This window comes from Anomaloglossus baeobatrachus, chromosome 4, assembly GCF_048569485.1.
Source record: "Anomaloglossus baeobatrachus isolate aAnoBae1 chromosome 4, aAnoBae1.hap1, whole genome shotgun sequence".
NCBI lineage: Eukaryota > Metazoa > Chordata > Amphibia > Anura > Aromobatidae > Anomaloglossus > Anomaloglossus baeobatrachus.
The window spans coordinates 20,188,522-20,205,752 of record NC_134356.1 but is presented as its reverse complement, the minus strand read 5'-3'; the positions used below and the strand labels follow the sequence as shown (position 1 = coordinate 20,205,752).

The following is a 17,231-nucleotide window of genomic DNA, read 5'->3' as shown; positions in this document are numbered from 1 at the left end:
CACAGCTGAGGATTTGTTGCAATTGTATCCAGTCTAGAAAGTGTAAACTCAAATTTAAGTAGCTCTGGTACATTGTTGCTGATCATTATTAGCCTGGATACATTATTGCAAACTTTGTACAAGTTTTAAGCCTTAAAGGGGACTTGTCAATTGGAATCATTATATATGTTTTGTACCTGGTGTAAATCCCGCTGTTCTCCTGAATCCGGCGATGTTTTTCTTTTGTGTCTGCTCCTCTCCTTTCCTGAATTATGGCCCCTTTTTCCCAGTATATAAATCTAGACTTTTTAGTGCAGGGGGTGTGGTCATCAAGAACACGCCCACATGGAAGCGTTGACAACCACGCCCACTTTATTAGCAAAACCAGAAGGGGCCGTATCTCAGGAACGGAGAGGAGCAGGAAGAAAAGAAAAACATCGCCGGATTCAGGAGAACGGCGGTGTTTACACCAGGGGGAGGGGGAATCAAATAAACATTCTCTTTAAATGAACATTAGGGTCTGATTCATTTTAGGGGTCTGTTCTGTGGTTTGATTAGGGTCTCGTTTAGGGTGTGCCTTCTGATCGATTGTAGGGGTGTGATTATTTTTGAGGTGCTGATGTGGGGTCTGAATGGCATCACATGGGCAGAGAATATAGCAGAACTGGCCATACTCATCCTGAGGCGGGTGCATACAGGTTTCGGCAGATGATGGTGATTTGCATGTAATAGCTGTCGCCCATTTTCTGGATTAAAGGTGTTTACTTAATAGAACTATCACGGACCCGAAAAGTCTGAAATCTGAGGAAAATGCAAAATGAATCATTTCAGGTCTGTTTGAAGGAAGTTTGGAGTAAATGGTTTGAAATAAGGAGCAAACATCAAAGCAAAGACGTCTTTGAAGTCGTCTGCACGAAGCAAACCCCTAACCTGATCTTAATGTACTGGTAATGGAGAGACCTTCTTAAAAGAACACTTCCCCTTTAAGAAAAAAAAAATCATGATCTCCAACGCGAATTGCCACCCACTGGCAGTGCCCAACGAGAGGTGGCGCACGGCTCCTCCTATGGAGATCCTCATCTGGCTGGTACTGCTCTACTTCTATAAGTGTCAGGCTTTACTGCTGCTCTGGCATTGTATTCAGGAATCAGGGGGATCAGGATGAGCAGCGCTCGGGGTCGTATTACTGTATCTCAGGCTCGTAGAATAACTGAGCTTTCCTCCCAAACTACTAATGATCACAGTGATGGTTTTTCTAATGGCTGCAGGGACTGACAGTTGTTCCTGTGGCTGGTTCTGTAGTGTTGCTGGTCCTGTTATGGGGGCAGTGTAGCCGGTTCCATTTTGGAGGCTTTGTGGCTCGCACTGTTATGGAGGTACTGTGGCTGGAACTATTATGGGGCATTGTGACTAGTACTCTTATGGGGTTATTGTGGCTGGTACTGTTATTGGGGCATTGTGGGTATTACGGTTATGGAGGACCCGTGTCTGGTACTATTATGGTGCTTTGTGTCTCATACTGTTATGGAAGCACTTGTTGCTGGTTCTGTTATTGGGCTGTGTAGCTGATTTTGTTATGGAGACATTGTGACTGGTACTGTTATAGAGGCACTGTGCTTGCTACTTTTATTGGGACATTGTGTTTGGTATTGTTATGGGGCTTTGTGGCTGATATTGTTATGGAGATGAACTGTTGTTGGTTATGGAAACATGGTTTGTCATTGGTACTGCTATGGGGGATTGTGGCACGTTCTGGGGTACTGTGGGTGGTACTGCTATGGGGGATTGTGGCACGTTATGGGGCACCATGGTTGGTACTGCTATGGAAAATTGTGGCCCTTTATGGGGCACTATGAGTGGTACTGTTATGGCAGATTGTGGCACGTTATGGGGCACTATGGCTGGTACTACTATGGGGGATTGTGGCACATTATGGGACACTGTGGATGGTACTGCTATGGGGGATTGTGGCTTGTTATGGGGCACTGTGGATAGTACTGCTATGGGGGATTGTGGCACATTATGGGACACTGTGGATGGTACTTCTACGGGGGATTGTGGCACGATATGGGGCACTGTGGATGGTACTGCTATGGGGGATTGTGGCACGATATGGGGCACTATGGGTGGTACTTTTATGGGGGATTGTGGTACATTATTGGGCACTATGGCTGGTACTGCTATGGGGGATTGTGGCACGGTATGTGGCACTGTGGATGGTACTCTTATGGGGGATTGTTGCACATTATGGGACACTGTGGATGGTACTGCTACGGGGGATTGTGGCACGATATGGGGCACTGTGGATGGTACTGCTATGGGGGATTGTGGCACGATATGGGGCACTATGGGTGGTACTTTTATGGGGGATTGTGGTACATTATTGGGCACTATGGCTGGTACTGCTATGGGGGATTGTGGCACGGTATGGGGCACTGTGGATGGTACTCTTATGGGGGATTGTGGCACGTTATGGGGCACTGTGGATGGTACTTTTATGGGGGATTGTGGTACATTATTGGGCACTATGGCTGGTACTGCTATGGGGGATTGTGGTACATTATTGGGCACTATGACTGGTACTGCTATGGGGGATTGTGGTACATTATTGGGCACTATGGCTGGTACTGCTATGGGGGATTGTGGCACGGTATGGGGCACTGTGGATGGTACTCTTATGGGGGATTGTGGCACGTTATGGGGCACTGTGGCAGACACTGTTATTCATCACTGTGGGTGGCTCTATTTTAGGGTCACTGATATATAAAGGGGGCACTGTGTAGCTGTTATATGCCAGTGATGAAACTATAAAGGGGGCACTGTGGCGGCACTGTATTTTGGGGGTTTAGCGATCATGTACCATAATGAATGAGGCTGAGGGCAATATGGGTTGTGAAGAGCAGAGCGGGGTCCCGTGGACTTACGGGAGGACGTGGTATAAGGCTGCTGGTTGTCAGTACCGCTGCCTCCGATCCTCTGCACTGTGCAGCACATGATGAGCTCTGCAGGAGTCGCTCTCACTGGCAGTGAACGGGTTAAAGATTAACATCTCAGACTAATGGCCGCAGATATCGAGCGGGAGCCTGTCTGCGTCTGGGGACGCTGCGCCTGTCACCGCCGCTCGCGCATAATAATGACACTTGTAATTGGTTCGGCGGCTGGACGAGGATTTATCGGAACGAGCAGGAGTCAGACTCCAAGAAAAGTGTCGGGGGGATCAATAGCTGAACGCAGACCCCCCCCCCCCCCCCGACACGTCAAGTCATTGTGTGCCACTACCATCCCCATAATATTAGGTGGGACGTTCAATAAGGGGGTCCCGGACCACCACTGATTCACTGATTGACAGTATTTGACATGATCCACAGGCTGCACAAAATCAGTCACCTGTGTAGCCGATATCCAGCGCATGCGCAAAGTGTCCATGTGGGGAGAAATCATCAAAACTGTGTATGTGCCTCTGCTGGTCCTCTAGAAGGGAGCTTGGAAGCGACCCATGCGCTGGTCCGCTAGAAGGGAGCTTGGAAGCGACCCATGCGCTGGTCCTCTAGAAGGGAGCTTGGAAGCGACCCATGCGCTGGTCCTCTAGAAGGGAGCTTGGAAGCGACCCATGCGCTGGTCCTCTAGAAGGGAGCTTGGAAGCGACCCATGCGCTGGTCCTCTAGAAGGGAGCTTGGAAGCGACCCATGCGCTGGTCCTCTAGAAGGGAGCTTGGAAGCGACCCATGCGCTGGTCCTCTAGAAGGGAGCTTGGAAGCGACCCATGCGCTGGTCCTCTAGAAGGGAGCTTGGAAGCGACCCATGCGCTGGTCCTCTAGAAGGGAGCTTGGAAGCGACCCATGCGCTGGTCCTCTAGAAGGGAGCTTGGAAGCGACCCATGCGCTGGTCCTCTAGAAGGGAGCTTGGAAGCGACCCATGCGCTGGTCCGCTAGAAGGGAGCTTGGAAGCGACCCATGCACTGGTCCGCTAGAAGGGAGCTTGGAAGCGACCCATGCGCTGGTCCGCTAGAAGGGAGCTTGGAAGCGACCCATGCGCTGGTCCTCTAGAAGGGAGCTTGGAAGCGACCTATGCGCTGGTCCTCTAGAAGGGAGCTTGGAAGCGACCCATGCACTGGTCCGCTAGAAGGGAGCTTGGAAGCGACCCATGCACTGGTCCTCTAGAAGGGAGCTTGGAAACGACCCAATGCGTTGGTCCGCTAGAAGGGAGCTTGGAAGGGACCCATGCGCTGGTCCTCTAGAAGGGAGCTTGGAAGCGACCCATACGCTGGTCCTCTAGAAGGGAGCTTGGAAACGACCCATGCGCTGGTCCTCTAGAAGGGAGCTTGGAAGTCACCCATGCGCTGGTCCTCTAGAAGGGAGCTTGGAAGTCACCCATGCGCTGGTCCTCTAGAAGGGTGCAACAAGACACCGGATGCACAGCTCAGATGTTATAAATGAAACAATGGTGTTGCATCCTGCATGAAACAACATGAGTGGACAGGGAAGGAGGAAAGCTCATGCATAGTGGACGCGCAACCCAGTTGTAATAGTAACAATAACTAAGGTCCGTATAATTCACATAAATACAATTTTTATTAGGTCCTCTAGAAGGGAGCTTGGAAGGGACCAGTGTGCTGGTCCTCTAGAAGGGAGCTTGGAAGCGACCCATGCACTGGTCCTCTAGAAGGGAGCTTGGAAACGACCCATGCGTTGGTCCGCTAGAACGGAGCTTGGAAGGGACCCATGCGCTGGTCCTCTAGAAGGGAGCTTGGAAGCGACCTATGTGCTGGTCCTCTAAAAGGGAGCTTGGAAGTGACCCATGCGCTGGTCCTCTAGAAGGGAGCTTGGAAGCGACCCATGCGCTGGTCCTCTAGAAGGGAGCTTGGAAGCGACCCATGCGCTGGTCCTCTAGAAGGGAGCTTGGAAGCGACCCATGCGCTGGTCCTCTAGAAGGGAGCTTGGAAACGACCCATGCGTTGGTCCGCTAGAAGGGAGCTTGGAAGGGACCCATGCGCTGGTCCTCTAGAAGGGAGCTTGGAAGCGACCTATGTGCTGGTCCTCTAAAAGGGAGCTTGGAAGTGACCCATACGCTGGTCCTCTAGAAGGGAGCTTGGAAGGGACCCATGCGCTGGTCCGCTAGAAGGGAGCTTGGAAGCGACCCATGCGCTGGTCCTCTAGAAGGGAGCTTGGAAGCGACCCATGCGCTGGTCCTCTAGAAGGGAGCTTGGAAGCGACCCATGCACTAGTCCTCTAGAAGGGAGCTTGGAAGCGACCCATGCGCTGGTCCTCTAGAAGGGAGCTTGGAAACGACCCATGCGTTGGTCCGCTAGAAGGGAGCTTGGAAGGGACCCATGTGCTCGTCCTCTAGAAGGGAGCTTGGAAGCGGCCCATGCACTGGTCCTCTAGAAGGGAGCTTGGAAACGACCCATGCGTTGGTCCGCTAGAAGGGAGCTTGGAAGGGACCCATGCGCTGGTCCTCTAGAAGGGAGTTTGGAAGCGACCTATGTGCTGGTCCTCTAAAAGGGAGCTTGGAAGTGACCCATACGCTGGTCCTCTAGAAGGGAGCTTGGAAGGGACCCATGCGTTGGTCCGCTAGAAGGGAGCTTGGAAGCGACCCATGCGCTGGTCCTCTAGAAGGGAGCTTGGAAGCGACCCATGCGCTGGTCCTCTAGAATGGAGCTTGGAAGCGACCCATGCGCTGGTCCTCTAGAATAGAGCTTGGAAGCGATGCATGCGCTGGTCCGCTAGAAGGTAGCTTGGAAGGGACCCATGCGTTGGTCCTCTAGAAGGGAGCTTGGAAGCGACCTATGCACTGGTCCTCTAGAAGGGAGCTTGGAAACGACCCATGCGTTGGTCCGCTAGAAGGGAGCTTGGAAGTGAGCCATACGCTGGTCCTCTAGAAGAGCGCTTGGAAGCAACACATGCGTTGGTCCTCTAGAAGGGTGCAACAAGACACCAGATGCACAGCTCAGATGTTATAGCTCATGCATAGTGGACGCGCAACCCAGTTGTAATAGTAACAATGACTAAGGTCCGTATAATTCACATAAATACAATTTTTCTTAGGTCCTCTAGAAGGGAGCTTGGAAGCGACCCATGCGCTGGTCCTCTAGAAGGGAGCTTGGAAGCGACCCATGCGTTGGTCCGCTAGAAGGGAGCTTGGAAGCGACCCATGCGCTGGTCCTCTAGAAGGGAGCTTGGAAGCGACCCATGCGTTGGTCCGCTAGAAGGGAGCTTGTAAGGGACCCATGCACTGGTCCTCTAGAAGGGAGCTTGGAAACGACCTATGTGCTGGTCCTCTAAAAGGGAGCTTGGAAGTGACCCATGCGCTGGTCCTCTAGAAGGGATTTTGGAAGCGACCCATGCGCTGGTCCTCTAGAAGGGAGCTTGGAAGCGACCCATGCACTGGTCCTCTAGAAGGGAGCTTGGAAGCGACCCATGCGCTGGTCCTCTAGAATGGAGCTTGGAAGCGACCCATGCGCTGGTCCTCTAGAAGGGAGCTTGGAAGTAACCCATGCCCGGGTCCTCTAGAAGGGAGCTTGGAAGCGACCTATGTGCTGGTTCTCTAAAAGGGAGCTTGGAAGTGACCCATGCACTGGTCGTCTAGAAGGGAGCTTGGAAGGCACCCATGCGTTAGTCCTCTAGAAGGGAGCTTGGAAGCGACCCATGCGCTGGTCCTCTAAATGGGCGCTTGGAAGGGACCCATGCGCTGGTCCTTTAGATGAGAGCTTTGAAGCGACCCATGCGCTCTTCCTGTAGAAGGGAGGTTGGAAATGACCCATGCGCTGGTCCTCTAGAAGGGAGCTTGGAAGCAACACATGCACTGGTCCTCTAGAAGGGAGTTGGAAGTGACACATGCGCTGGTCCTCTAGAAGGGAGCTTGGAAGCGACACATGCGCTGGTCCTCTAGAAGGGTGCAACAAGACACCGGATGCACAGCTCAGATGTTATAAATGAAACAATGGTGTTGCATCCTACATGAAACAACATGAGTGGACAGGGAAGGAGGAAAGCTCATGCATAGTGGACGCGCAACCCAGTTGTAATAGTAACAATAACTAAGGTCCGTATAATTCACATAAATACAATTTTTATTAGGTCCCCTAGAAGGGAGCTTGGAAGGGACCAATGTGCTGGTCCTCTAGAAGGGAGCTTGGAAGCGACCCATGCACTGGTCCTCTAGAAGGGAGCTTGGAAGCGACCCATGCGCTGGTCCTCTAGAAGGGAGCTTGGAAGCGACCCATGCGCTGGTCCTCTAGAAGGGAGCTTGGAAGCGACCCATGCGCTGGTCCTCTAGAAGGGAGCTTGGAAGCGACCCATGCGCTGGTCCTCTAGAAGGGAGCTTGGAAGTCACCCATGCGCTGGTCCTCTAGAAGGGTGCAACAAGACACCGGATGCACAGCTCAGATGTTATAAATGAAACAATGGTGTTGCATCCTGCATGAAACAACATGAGTGGACAGGGAAGGAGGAAAGCTCATGCATAGTGGACGCGCAACCCAGTTGTAATAGTAACAATGACTAAGGTCCGTATAATTCACATAAATACAATTTTTATTAGGTCCCCTAGAAGGGAGCTTGGAAGGGACCAATGTGCTGGTCCTCTAGAAGGGAGCTTGGAAGGGACCCATGCGCTGGTCCTCTAGAAGGGAGCTTGGAAACGACCCATGCGTTGGTCCGCTAGAACGGAGCTTGGAAGGGACCCATGCACTGGTCCTCTAGAAGGGAGCTTGGAATCGACCAATGTGCTGGTCCTCTAGAAGGGAGCTTGGAAGCGACCCATGCGCTGGTCCTCTAGAAGGTAGCTTGGAAGGGACCCATGCACTGGTCCTCTAGAAGGGAATTTGGAAGGGACCCATGTGCTGGTCCTCTAGAAGGAAGCTTGGAAGGGACCCATGCGCTGGTCCTCTAGAAGGGAGCTTGGAAGGGACCCATGTGCTGGTCCTCTAGAAGGGAGCTTGGAAGGGACCCATGTGCTGGTCCTGTAGATGAGAGCTTGGAAGCGACCCATGCACTGGTCCTGTAGATGAGAGCTTGGAAGGGACCCATGCGCTGGTCCTCTAGAAGGGAGCTTGGAAGGGACCATTGTGCTGGTCCTGTAGATGAGAGCTTGGAAGCGACCCATGCACTGGTCCTCTAGAAGGGAGCTTGGAAGGGACCCATGTGCTGGTCCTCTAGAAGGGAGCTTGGAAGCGACTCATTTGTTGGTCCTCTAGAAGGGAGCTTGGAAGGGACCCATGTGCTGGTCCTCTAGAAGGAAGCTTGGAAGCGACTCATGCGCTGGTCCTCTAGAAGGGAGCTTGGAAGGGACCCATGCGCTGGTCCTCTAGAAGGTAGCTTGGAAGGGACCCGTGCGCTGGTCCTCTAGAAGGTAGCTTGGAAGGGACCCATGCCCTGGTCCTCTAGAAGGGAGCTTGGAAGGGACCCATGTGCTGGTCCTCTAGAAGGAAGCTTGGAAGGGACCCATGCGCTGGTCCTCTAGAAGGGAGCTTGGAAGGGACCCATGTGCTGGTCCTCTAGAAGGGAGCTTGGAAGGGACCCATGCACTGGTCCTCTAGAAGGGAGCTTGGAAGGGACCCATGTGCTGGTCCTCTAGAAGGGAGCTTGGAAGCGACTCATTTGTTGGTCCTCTAGAAGGGAGCTTGGAAGGGACCCATGTGCTGGTCCTCTAGAAGGAAGCTTGGAAGCGACTCATGCGCTGGTCCTCTAGAAGGGAGCTTGGAAGGGACCCATGCGCTGGTCCTCTAGAAGGGAGCTTGGAAGCGACCCATGCGCTGGTCCTCTAGAAGGGAGCTTGGAAGGGACCCATGTGCAGACCTAACAGGGGCAAAGACTTTGCGCATGCGCCGGCCATCAGTCAGGACATGCCCAGCGGACACTTGAGCCTTCATTTGCATTTGACTCAGCTCTCCTTGCAACCACCACCAGATGACGCTCACAGTAATTACCTCTATCTTGTCCTTGCATTGAGCTCCCTCTAGTGGTCATTGCAGATATCACGTCATCCTGCGCAGTTTGCAAATGTTTTGATTGCAGCTTTGGATGTGACTAGAGAAGATTCATGATGTAGATACTGATTAGTGCAAGGCTCGGGGAAGCCTCCAGCCCTCTGCGGGGTGCGTGGATTGACGCTCTGGAAGGAGAAGCGTTAAGTAAAGCTGCTGATTGCCGGCTCCGCACCTTCTGCAACGTGTGAATTATGTTTCTCGCTCCGTTCACAGCCAAAAGAACATTCGCAGTTTTCTGATTTTTCTTTCTCCGGAGATGTTTATGGTGTTGGGGTTTCCGGAGTTCACGACAAGCTGTGCCGAGCCCATTACCAGCTGAGAAGGAAAGAGTGGCGCAGGAGAGGGGGAGGAGGGGGCTGCGGCTGCAGCTGCGCACCAGCAACAATCCCTTATGTAAACCCATCGCTGCACAAAGCCGGCCCGACTGCGCGACATTCACCGGCACGCAGCGGCATAGCTATAGTCTGGATGAGCAGATAGTCCGGATTATCGGACTCTAAAAACAAGTATATTGCTGGATTATTAGACTATTGAATGATTGGACATCTCATGGATTGATTTGTCCGTTAGTGGATTTGTTGATTGGATAATTGATTGATGTATTGATTGGGCAGTTGGTTGGATAACTGGAGCATTGGTTCATCGTTGGGAGAAATTGTTGATCACAGTCTGATGATTGGAGATGATTGAATTGTTAATTGATTGCACAGACGATAGCCCAATCATGTATACAATCGGTTGAATGATTGGACAGTTTGTAGGTTTGTTGATTGGACGGTGGTTGTGATAGGAGTGCTAGCTGATTATGTGATTGGTTGGACGATTTGTTGGAGCAATCACTGATCAGATTGTTTGGGTCACTTATTGACTATGCTATTAATTGATTGATTGGATAATTGAAGGATGATGGAGGTGTGTGTTAGAAGATTCATTGATTGGACTGTTAGTTGTTTGATTAGGTGATTGATTAGCCTATTAATTGGCTTAACTCATGAGGTGGATGATCCCTCAAGGTCCTGGTGGGCATACGGGCCACGGGCATTGGTGCAGCATGTAGGGGAGGCACTCGTGAAACAGGTAGCAGAGGTACTGGAAGCTGGAGGAGGACAGGAGACTGGTAGCAGAGGTACTGGAAACCACAGTAGGACAGGAGACTGGTAGCAGAGATGCTGGAAGCCACAGTCAGATAGGAGAATGGTAGCAGAAGTACTGGAAGCCACAGGAGGCCAGTAGCAGAGATACTGGAAACAGCAGGCAGACAGGAGACTGGTAACAGAGGTACCGGAATCTGGAAGCAGACAGGAGACTGATACAGAGTTACTGGAAGCCTCAGGAGGCCAGTAGCAGAGGTACTGGAAGCCACAGGAGGACAGGAGACTGGTAGCAGAGGTACTGGAAACCACAGTAGGACAGGAGACTGGTAGCAGAGTTGCTGGAAGCCACAGTCAGATAGGAGAATGGTAGCAGAAGTACTGGAAGCCAGAGGAGGCCAGTAGCAGAGATACTGGAAGCAGCAGGCAGACAGGAGACTGGTAACAGAGGTACCGGAATCTGGAAGCAGACAGGAGACTGATACAGAGTTACTGGAAGCCACAGGAGGCCAGTAGCAGAGGTACTGGAAGCCACAGGAGACCGGTAGCAGAGATACTGGAAGCACAGGCAGACAGGAGACTGGTAGCAGAGGTACTGGAAGTCACAGGCAGACAAGAGACCGGTAGCAGAGGTACTAGAAGCCAGAGGCAGACAGAGAACGGTAGCAGAGGTACTAGAAGCCGGAGGCAGACAGAGAACGGTAGCAGAGGTACTAGAAGCCGGAGGCAGACAGAGAACGGTAGCAGAGGTACTAGAAGCCGGAGACAGACAGAGAATGGTAGCAGAGGTACTGGAAGCCGGAGACAGACAGAGAACGGTAGCAGAGGTACTGGAAGCCGGAGACAGACAGAGAACAGTAGCAGAGGTACTGGAAGCCATAGGCACACAGGAGAACGGTAGCAGAGGTACTGGAAGCCATAGGCACACAGGAGAACGGTAGCAGAGGTACTGGAAGCCACATGCACACAGGAGAACGGTAGCAGACGTACTGGAAGCCGGAGACAGACAGAACTCAGGCATTCACCGGTGTGTGTCTTGGTTGGGCCTCAACCAGACCCAGGCAGATGACCGCAGGGGCGCACGCTGGGCCAGTTGCAAAGCCCAACATGGAGCACATCACAGTTTAGCGCATCGTCTCTGATACAGCGAGGGCCGGCACAATGAGTTCAGCATGGCGGTCAGTGAGGAAATCGGGGTGAGGGGAGCACAGCTGGATCAGGACAGGTGGGGAACATTAATCCATCTCACTACTCATTCATTGATCAGTTGGTCAGGATAAGACCGCACTGTCCGTCCCTTACACCGAGCGGAGTCCCGGCCACCCCCAGTGCCCGATAACCGTATGTCTGAGCCTGTGGTGTGGGCGGCGCCTGGACTTCTCTTACACTACTGATAGTTTTGCTCCTGATCAGTTAATCGCCTCTGTCTCTTACAGGACTGATACTTTTGCTCCTGATCGATTAATCACCTCCTTCTTTTACAGGACTGATACTTTTTCTCCTGATTGAATAATCACCTCCTCCTTCTCTTACAGGGGTGATACTTTTGCTCCTGGACAAGTTACGGAAGATGAAGTGGGAGCAGATGTGGCGTCTGACGGCGGAGCGGGAGCTGATGAGCATGTTATCTACCTCCCTGGCCGATCAGGTGAGTGCAGCAATGATATCAGTAACACATTCATGTCTCCCCTCATCTGCTCAGCCCTCGCTGCGAAAACACGATCCATGTGTCTGCTCTACTTATAATAACCCAGTAAGGGCAGATGAATATTTAATGTCAACAAAATACAGAACTGCGAGCGACGACCAGGTACAGTACAAGCAGCAGCCGGTGTGCCCAGCATCGAGATGGCGGCATTAAGTCTGGTCAGGATTCACTGCATCACAGCAGAAAAGCACGAAAACCAAGCCCCACTGTGTCCGAGGAGAGGAGAGCGGACGAGCCGGCCCAATATTCAGCAATGGAACTACTATAATACCGCCCCGATATTCAGCAATATAACTAATATATCACTGCCCCCTATGTACAAGAATATAAGTACTATAATACTGCCCCTATGTACAAGAATATAACTACTATAATACTGCCCCTATGTGCAAGAATATAACTACTATAATACTGCTCCTATGTACAAGAATATAACTACTATAATACTGCCCCTATGTACAAGAATATAACTACTATAATACTGCCCCTATGTACAAGAATATAACTACTATAATATTGCCCCTATGTACAAGAATATAACTACTATAATACTACCCCCTATGTACAAGAATATAACTACTATAATACTGCCCCTATGTACAAGAATATAACTACTATAATACTGCCCCCTATGTACAAGAATATATCTACTATAATACTACCCCCTATGTACAAGAATATAACTACTATAATACTGCCCCCTATGTACAAGAATATAACTACTATAACACTGCCCCTATGTGCAAGAATATAACTACTATAATACTACCCCTATGTACAAGAATATAACTACTATAATACTGCTCCTATGTGCAAGAATATAACTACTATAATACTGCTCCTATGTACAAGAATATAACTACTATAACACTGCCCCTATGTGCAAGAATATAACTACTATAATACTACCCCCTATGTACAAGAATATAACTACTATAATACTACCCCCTATGTACAAGAATATAACTACTATAATACTGCCCCTATGTGCAAGAATATAACTACTATAACACTGCCTCTATGTACAAGAATATAACTACTATAATACTGCTCCTATGTGCAAGAATATAACTACTATAATACTGCTCCTATGTACAAGAATATAACTACTATAACACTGCCCCTATGTGCAAGAATATAACTACTATAATACTACCCCCTATGTACAAGAATATAACTACTATAATACTACCCCCTATGTACAAGAATATAACTACTATAATACTGCCCCTATGTGCAAGAATATAACTACTATAACACTGCCTCTATGTACAAGAATATAACTACTATAATACTACCCCCTATGTACAAGAATATAACTACTATAATACTGCCCCTATGTGCAAGAATATAACTACTATAATACTGCCTCTATGTACAAGAACATAACTACTATAATACTGCTCCTATGCACAAGAATATAACTACTATAATATTGCCCCTATGTACAAGAATATAACTACTATAATACTACCCCCTATGTACAAGAATATAACTACTATAATATTGCCCCTATGTACAAGAATATAACTACTATAATACTACCCCCTATGTACAAGAATATAACTACTATAATACTGCCCCTATGTGCAAGAATATAACTACTATAACACTGCCTCTATGTACAAGAATGTAACTACTATAATACTACCCCCTATGTACAAGAATATAACTACTATAATACTGCCCCTATGTGCAAGAATATAACTACTATAATACTGCTCCTATGTACAAGAATATAACTACTATAACACTGCCCCTATGTGCAAGAATATAACTACTATAATACTACCCCCTATGTACAAGAATATAACTACTATAATACTACCCCCTATGTACAAGAATATAACTACTATAATACTGCCCCTATGTGCAAGAATATAACTACTATAACACTGCCTCTATGTACAAGAATATAACTACTATAATACTGCTCCTATGTGCAAGAATATAACTACTATAATACTGCTCCTATGTACAAGAATATAACTACTATAACACTGCCCCTATGTGCAAGAATATAACTACTATAATACTACCCCCTATGTACAAGAATATAACTACTATAATACTACCCCCTATGTACAAGAATATAACTACTATAATACTGCCCCTATGTGCAAGAATATAACTACTATAACACTGCCTCTATGTACAAGAATATAACTACTATAATACTACCCCCTATGTACAAGAATATAACTACTATAATACTGCCCCTATGTGCAAGAATATAACTACTATAATACTGCCTCTATGTACAAGAACATAACTACTATAATACTGCTCCTATGCACAAGAATATAACTACTATAATATTGCCCCTATGTACAAGAATATAACTACTATAATACTACCCCCTATGTACAAGAATATAACTACTATAATATTGCCCCTATGTACAAGAATATAACTACTATAATACTACCCCCTATGTACAAGAATATAACTACTATAATACTGCCCCTATGTGCAAGAATATAACTACTATAACACTGCCTCTATGTACAAGAATGTAACTACTATAATACTACCCCCTATGTACAAGAATATAACTACTATAATACTGCCCCTATGTGCAAGAATATAACTACTATAATACTGCCTCTATGTACAAGAACATAACTACTATAATACTGCTCCTATGCACAAGAATATAACTACTATAATATTGCCCCTATGTACAAGAATATAACTACTATAATACTACCCCCTATGTACAAGAATATAACTACTATAATATTGCCCCTATGTACAAGAATATAACTACTATAATACTACCCCCTATGTACAAGAATATAACTACTATAATACTGCCCTTATGTGCAAGAATATAACTACTATAATACTGCCTCTATGTACAAGAATATAACTACTATAATACTGCCCCTATGTGCAAGAATATAACTACTATAATACTGCCCCTATGTGCAAGAATATAACTACTATAATACTGCTCCTATGTACAAGAATATAACTACTATAATACTGCCCCTATGTACAAGAATATAACTACTATAATACTGCCCCTATGTACAAGAATATAACTACTATAATATTGCCCCTATGTACAAGAATATAACTACTATAATACTACCCCCTATGTACAAGAATATAACTACTATAATATTGCCCCTATGTACAAGAATATAACTACTATAATACTACCCCCTATGTACAAGAATATAACTACTATAATACTGCCCCTATGTGCAAGAATATAACTACTATAATACTGCCTCTATGTACAAGAATATAACTACTATAATACTGCCCCTATGTGCAAGAATATAACTACTATAATACTGCCCCTATGTGCAAGAATATAACTACTATAATACTGCTCCTATGTACAAGAATATAACTACTATAATACTGCCCCTATGTACAAGAATATAACTACTATAATACTGCCCCCTATATACAAGAATATAATTGCTATAATATTGCCCCTATGTACAAGAATATAACTACTATAATACTACCCCCTATGTACAAGAATATAACTACTATAATACTGCCCCTATGTGCAAGAATATAACTACTATAATACTGCCTCTATGTACAAGAATATAACTACTATAATATTGCCCCTATGTACAAGAATATAACTACTATAATACTACCCCCTATGTACAAGAATATAACTACTATAATACTGCCCTTATGTGCAAGAATATAACTACTATAATACTGCCTCTATGTACAAGAATATAACTACTATAATACTGCCCCTATGTGCAAGAATATAACTACTATAATACTGCCCCTATGTGCAAGAATATAACTACTATAATACTGCTCCTATGTACAAGAATATAACTACTATAATACTGCCCCTATGTACAAGAATATAACTACTATAATACTGCCCCTATGTACAAGAATATAACTACTATAATATTGCCCCTATGTACAAGAATATAACTACTATAATACTACCCCCTATGTACAAGAATATAACTACTATAATATTGCCCCTATGTACAAGAATATAACTACTATAATACTACCCCCTATGTACAAGAATATAACTACTATAATACTGCCCCTATGTGCAAGAATATAACTACTATAATACTGCCTCTATGTACAAGAATATAACTACTATAATACTGCCCCTATGTGCAAGAATATAACTACTATAATACTGCCCCTATGTGCAAGAATATAACTACTATAATACTGCTCCTATGTACAAGAATATAACAACTATAATACTGCCCCTATGTACAAGAATATAACTACTATAATACTGCCCCCTATATACAAGAATATAATTGCTATAATACTGCCCCTATGTACAAGAATATAACTACTATAATACTGCCCCTATGTACAAGAATATAACTACTATAATACTGCCCCTATGTACAAGAATATAACTACTATAATACTGCCCCCTATATACAAGAATATAATTGCTATAATACTGCCCCTATGTACAAGAATATAACTACTATAATACTGCCCCTATGTACAAGAATATAACTACTATAATACTGCCCCTATGTACAAGAATATAACTACTATAATACTGCTCCTATGTACAAGAATATAACTACTATAATACTGCCCCTATGTACAAGAATATAACTACTATAATACTGCCCCTATGTACAAGAATATAACTGCTATAATACTGCCCCTATGTACAAGAATATAACTACTATAATACTGCCCCTATGTACAAGAATATAACCGCTATAATCCTCACTTTGTAGCAGAATATATATATATATATATATATATATATATATATATATATACATTATACGTGTTCTCCGTGTCTTCCTCCAGGACATCTTCAATGCTGTCATTAAGCAAAACCCCTTCTTGGTCCATCAGCTCCCCTGTTTCTGGAACGTGCAGCTGTCAGATCACACCCGCTCTGAGCAATGCTACCGAGACGTCTCTGATCTGAAGGTAAGGTGCGATACTGACAGAGAAGACGTCTTATACATTTTATGTGTTTATATAGCGGATATTACACTGAGAGTAAAGAGCGTCCTGGTGTGACAATAACAACCAGCGCCATCCACATGGAGAGAAGAGGAGTATAATGTATGGCATGGGCCACCTGCAGAACATCTGCTTATTACTGTTCTTCTTGATAATGAACCTCAAATGAGGGGTGTAGATAGATGGATGGATGGCTGGATAAGTAGTTGGTTGGATAAGTGGATGGATGGATGAGTGCAGGGATACATGGATGAGTGGATGGATGGGTGGATGGATGGGTGGGTGGGTGGTTTGATGGATGGGTGGGTGGATGGATGGGTGGATGGATAAGTAGATGGTTGGATAAATGGATGGATGGATGAGTGCAGGGATACATGGATGAGTGGATGGATGGGTAGATGGATGGATGAGTGGATGGATGGGTGGGTGGATGGATGGAATGATAAGTAGATGGTTGGATAAGTGGATGGATGGAAGAGTGGATGGATACATGGATGACTGGATGG

The 17,231-nt window shown here is 46.5% G+C and overlaps 1 protein-coding gene across 1 annotated transcript in view; it reads left to right on the top strand.

Moving 5' to 3' along the window:
* The window catches only part of LARGE1 (LARGE xylosyl- and glucuronyltransferase 1), a 491,216-nt gene that overhangs the window by 421,556 nt on the left and 52,429 nt on the right, over positions 1–17,231 (top strand). Inside the window, exons 8-9 of the mRNA XM_075343800.1 lie at positions 11,591–11,703; positions 16,564–16,689. Of these exons, the coding sequence (XP_075199915.1) occupies positions 11,591–11,703; positions 16,564–16,689 (239 nt within the window). The remainder of the gene's footprint in view (positions 1–11,590; positions 11,704–16,563; positions 16,690–17,231) is intronic.